Raw genomic sequence first — 5,868 nt, forward strand, 5'->3', positions numbered from 1 at the left:
CTAACATGAAACATTGAATGTTTTTATTAATAGAAAAAATCCACCTCACTTACATACGATAGAACAAAGTCATCAAAGTCAAATCTTGAGTTATCAAACAGGGCAAAGAGGCCTTCCCAGAATCAGAGAGTGATCTCTGTTCCACACCATATGGAATTTATCAATGCTAATACAGTGGAGCAGAGACATAAGAGTTGTCTTCCTACTAGAATCAAGTGCATATGTACTATAGCTATTTTCACAGTAAAATACTTCTCGCGAGCTAATAACTGCCTTTTCCACAGCCACATATGACTGAAAGAGACTAGTTCACACATACTATACTATGCCTTTTGCAGAACAAGACCAAAATAATCAGAGTAGGCCAAATTTAGTTTGCTTTCAGAGAAATTAAGAACAAAATTAATTACGCTGACGAGATCCTTCCCTGGAATTCCTCTAAACAACATGGAAGTTCACAATAAGTAGGTCATATCAAGTCTTCAAATAACTTGCCACTAAATTATGACTTACTCATTGGACAAAAAAACCCAACCAAACTTATCCTCCTCTAAGTTTGTTTTACTCCACCAGATAAGTCTTTCCCCTCACATATGATTAATTTGGCATCTTTGTGGCACTGAAAAATTAAATAACTTCTCCAAGGAGCACCTTAATTGCACTTCTGCTTTACAACATGACAAAAAGTAGACTGTAGACTACTGTTCCAGCAAGCCTTTTGTCAAGTCCTGCACCACAAGAATATGCAGACTGACTGTGGAAACAGATATGACACTAACAGCGTTACTTATGCTTGGAGAAGCCCACAGCCAAAGAAAGCCAAATACTGCAGAAAATTCTGTAGTGAATATGAAGACCATACTTCTCTAATGCAAGTCTTCTCCTTTAACACAGCAGTAAGTCATCTGGTGTATCTCACCCAGGTTCACCACCAAAATAGAAGAATCTCGTGTTACTATCAAAGGGACATCTTTATCAGTACTCCTGCCACTAACCTGCCTGGAGAACACAGAGGCACAATTCTTTTCACCGTTCCTCACCTTTGGAGCTATTTCAGAGATAGATCCAGTAATTAGCAGCACCTCTGGCAAAGCAGAGACAAATTAAAATAAATGCAATTCAAGAATTTCAGAACTTTCTGTGCTGTCCTAAGTAAGTTTTACTACACAATGTCCATGTAATTCAGGCTTTTTGGAAAGGTACTATAGCAGGAAGGACACTACAAAGGAGTACTACTTAGTTCTCAAAAAATGTAGCTGCAAAACAAGCAATTAGAATTTTATCTAGGTCAATGCCCCATCACAACAATTGACACTTTAGAAGTATAACTCTGCTGACTGAAGCAAAACTTGGCTGTAAAGACAGAATGATCACAGCAAAACTTTTAACTAGTTGAATAGGAAAAAATAAAGTGGAAAAGTAATTTTTATAGTGTTGAGTACACTATACAATGTTATTTAAATGTAACTCTAAATGCTTACTTAGATGTAAGCAGATTTTATATTGATTTTATATACTCTTATGACATAATTTGCTGTATCAGAACTTAATTTTGAAGTTCACTGCATTCCATGGGTCCACTAAAAGAGGGTAGCAAGCTAAAACTGCTCTTCAAGATGTACCATTTTCAGCAATAACAGCCATTCCCAATACATGTACACACAGAAAAGTGTACCTGTGAATTAGCTGTAGACTGTGGAAACTTCTCAAGCATCCTGACAGCCACTGGACAGGAGCAGAGCTCAAAGATTCAAACAAACAGGCCTGGCCCTGCAAAGTCAGATGTCTGGGGTAAAGAGAAAATGTGGACAACAAGGCAGTTGAACACTGACTGCCCACTAAATTTAAAGCCTTTATCACCAAGTGGGGTAAAACGCACAAAGAAAACCGAAACGCTAGTGATTCAGTAGCAGCATATGTGTGCAATACAAGACACTTGGAGTCAGGTGTATGTGTCACTGGATGGTTTGACATCATTAAAACTGCAGGCAAAGAACCTACGATGCTTCAGAGACAGAGAAATGTATGAAATATAAAGCCAGATAGAAAGTAATATTCAGTTCACTTGCAAGCTAGGAGCCTGTTTTCTTGTGCATCCTGGAATGACTTTGAACATTACTGCTTGAATGCATGCTGCAGTTTATTGGATAAATGATTAGTTCAGGTCTCTGAATCCAACCCTTCACACACTCTATAGCACTATGGATTCCATCTGTAGCCTGCAATGGTGACTTCTTAGCTGCTCTCTCTATTCCACTTGCTGGTTCAGATATATCAGGAAGGGAATGAACAAGAGAGCTTCCAGTTATGAGCATCAGTCTTCTCAACACGCTCAACAAAAAGCATCTCCTCTGATCAGCTACCTTTACTACAAAAGTGAACAGAAGAGACAGTTCAGGAGAAAAAAAAAAAAAAAAAGAAAAAAAGAAGAAAACCCCAGCAACAACAAAAAACCTCACATTCCTTTGGCTATCCGCAAAAAGTAGCTAGAAATGTCACTGAGAGCACCCAATTTCCTTAAGAAAGCATGGACGTGTTACATTTTCTGCTGATATAGTTTGCTAAATGAGGTAGCTAAAGTCACTATGACAGAACTGCCTAGGAATCAGAGCATACTTCCCTTACATAAAAGTTTAGGAAAGCTTGCATTTTTATTATTTGTTCATATAAGAACAGAAAAATGCTTTTATGCTACATGGAGTGCAAATCAAAGTTTAAAGTTGCCACAGAAAAATAGTTATTGAGAAAATGTCTGTTAAATAAAACAATTTTGGAGAAGTAAACCTAAGTTAATTAAATTTTTTTGGATGATTTTGAGCAGAGAATTACCAGTATTATATGTTAACCTTCACTTTTCACAAAGCTATGTGCCATATCTAGAGATTAACATTTGGCATTCCAGTTTCCTTTTAGTTATTTCTGTGATGTCTTGAATGGCTTTCCAGGTTCTTAAAAATGAGATGTTAACATAGCTAAAATTAAATACTGAAATAGCAGAATTAGCATGCCAGACATAGCCAGGTTCCCAGAAAAACTAGGCATACAAGTATATGCAGTGTTTAAAAAAAAAAAAATATAAATGCTGTAGGCAAATTAGAAAACTTGCCCTAGCAAACAAAAGAATATTAAATGGTGGGTTTTTCTGGATGTTTTTTTTTTCTGTGGTTTTTCTTTTTGGGGGAGGCAGGGGATGGGTTGCAGGCTTAGGGGATTTTTTTTTTTTTTATGCAGTTTGTATTGAAAATAAGCATTCATTTGCCACTATATATCATGTATCAGCTGGGAAGTTCTGACCAATACAACTGTTTATACTGCAAGTATTTGTCTACCACAAAATGAGTGAAAACTATCAAGACCTGGGTCAGCTTTACATCTCCTGCTTCAAAGTATTCAAAGAACGATGAAACTGAAAATAGTCATGGCAAGAAGTGATCTGTATTAACGACAAAAGCTAGTATAACACAATTTAAAGGAACAAAGCTTAAAAACAGAAGAAACGTGAGATAACAGAGAAATTGCAAACACACAGCTCAAGAATCAGAAGGGACAGAACTTCACATACTGAATCTGCCCAATACAGAATGCATAAGACCTCTCCTTTTCCTGTGCCAGTGTGCTTCAGGAGCAGCATCATGACTTGCAAGTGAACAGCAAAGTGTAATACATGAATTAGGTATTCTCATAAAGAACATGGCCACAATCCTCATTGGCCAGTCCTCAGATTTGATGCTCTTTTTCCTAAATACATGCCAAACTTTTTTTTTCTCCTTGGACCATGGCTTTCTGGAAAACACAATTCCTATGAAAGAACTAGAATTTCTGCTACAAATCTGCACATCTTTTAAAATATGCATCAGTCAAAAAAGAAAAAAAAAAGTGTTACATTAAGTCATTCTATAAGCTCTACGTAAGCAGGTAAAAAGAAAAATTTTATAGAACAGATTAAACACCATAAACTAATGATGAGCATTTGGAAACATTCTACAGTGCCCTCTCTAGTTCTGAAGAAAGCACAGTCTCCAGTTATTGAGTACTAAGGATTGCCTCACTACAGAAAGGAAAAACAGGAGTGTTATCTTCTTGACAAGGATCACAGCTTGAAGAATAATCTTCTAACTTCAACAAGGACAAACAATCATCCAATTTAGTTTTAAAATATCACATAAAAAGCTGTCAATCATTATATTTCCTTTCTTTAATATCAATAGAACTTCCAATCTCAATATCCTACTTAATTACTTAACATAAAAAGCAACAAATTAAAGGGTAGTAAGTATTGTAACAGGTTCACTAGACCATCCCACCATCCTTGCACAATTTTCTCCTTCATAATCAGTTTTAAACCACCATTCAGCTTATCAAAACAGGAAGAAAAGTGTCACGGCGATTGCTTTAGGATTACTGGAAAACAAGTAACTTGAAAAATCTCAAGAGAGTACAAACTACAAGACTCCAAAGAATCATAGTGCACATAGAGTCCACATCAATATCTACATTATGTTTTAACCATGTTTCCAAATACTAACACACAGTTCTTTCCGGGGACAGGGAGGTTGGCAAAGGAGGGAAGAAGCAACTGATTAACAAATACATTCACTCGGATTCATTAAGTTGTCTACTGGTAATAGCACTTCATAGTCTTTCAGCCAAAAAAACTCCACTTATAGTAATAGCAATAATATGTATACATGCACACACACATTTGAGAGCATCCATTTCTCCCCTTCCCCCATGAAGCTTTTAATTTTGCTTGACGTATCATTTTTCTTCTTTCCCTCAACACTGAATAATAGCTGGGTCTCTCATTATCGCCCAATCAAAGTCCCATTCTGTAACTCCTAATCCTTGCCCAACGCAAGGTTGGACTAATGCACTGGGTGGAGATAACAGAACACAATGAAAACCAGCAGCAGTAAACGATGCTGCTGCTGCACAACTTGCTGCTGATGGTATTGCTGCTGACAAGCTCGGTGCATGTGGGCAGGACACAGCCAACACGCCCATACAGCCTTCCCCGCCCTCCGGCCAACAGGGAGCAGCCGTCATTGATACCGTACGGGCCACGGAAGCAATTTTCGTGCTTGTGTGACACACCATAAGGACCGGCACCGGTCGCACGAAGGAGGGAGGTTTCAGAAAAGGTTGAGGGGTCCGCACGCACCCCGAAATCAACACTCATCGGGGGAGAAAGACAATAAGAACCACCCTTCCCAGCCACCTCCACCTAAAGAACCAGGGTGGGGGAAGGACAGTTAGGGGTATTATGGCGAGGTACCTACGATGAGGGGGGACATCTAAAGCATCTCTGGATATTGGATATCCAAAATGAAGGAAAAACATGCGAGAGGAAGAAGCGAGAGGGTTAAGCCAGCACCTTGCCACCATCAAACCCTCCAGCCCCCTGCTCCCTTCGGGCACTAAACACGAGAAGCCCCAGAGGCCCAAGAGAGGGTTAAGGAAGGGATCAGGATGCTTTCCTCACCCAGCAGGAGGACGTTCTTCCCCGATGGCAGCTTAGAGCGGGACCGCGTGGACACCTCGCTGAGGATGCAGGACCTGGCGGGGAGAGACGGCAAGGCTTAGTGGGGAAGGGAAGGGGTCCCGCTTCCCACCCGGCCCCCCAACCCTCACCACCTCCGGGGAGGGCAGAGATGGGGGAACGGGGGCAGGGCACGAGTTGCCACCGCCAAGGGAAGGAGCCCCCCCCCCCCCCGTCGCTGACTGAAAGGGGCCGAAGGCTAGGAGGGGGGATTAGCCACCCTTAGCCCCCCCGCCCCGGCCTCCCCCTGAGGGCAAGGAGTCGCTGCGAGGGCGTTAACGGCCAACGCGCGCCCCGGTCCCCGGCCGCGGGGCGGGGCGGGCGGTTAC

General features: G+C 40.8%; 1 protein-coding gene across 1 annotated transcript in view; it reads right to left on the bottom strand.

The window, feature by feature from the left end:
• DYNC1LI1 (dynein cytoplasmic 1 light intermediate chain 1) overlaps window positions 1-5,868 on the bottom strand; it is a 30,310-nt gene that overhangs the window by 24,171 nt on the left and 271 nt on the right. The window contains exon 2 of the mRNA XM_063325250.1: window positions 5,483-5,556. Coding sequence (XP_063181320.1) covers window positions 5,483-5,556 — 74 coding nt within the window. The remainder of the gene's footprint in view (window positions 1-5,482; window positions 5,557-5,868) is intronic.

This window comes from Chroicocephalus ridibundus, chromosome 2 (genome assembly GCF_963924245.1).
Source record: "Chroicocephalus ridibundus chromosome 2, bChrRid1.1, whole genome shotgun sequence".
In the NCBI taxonomy this organism is placed as follows: Eukaryota; Metazoa; Chordata; class Aves; order Charadriiformes; family Laridae; genus Chroicocephalus; species Chroicocephalus ridibundus.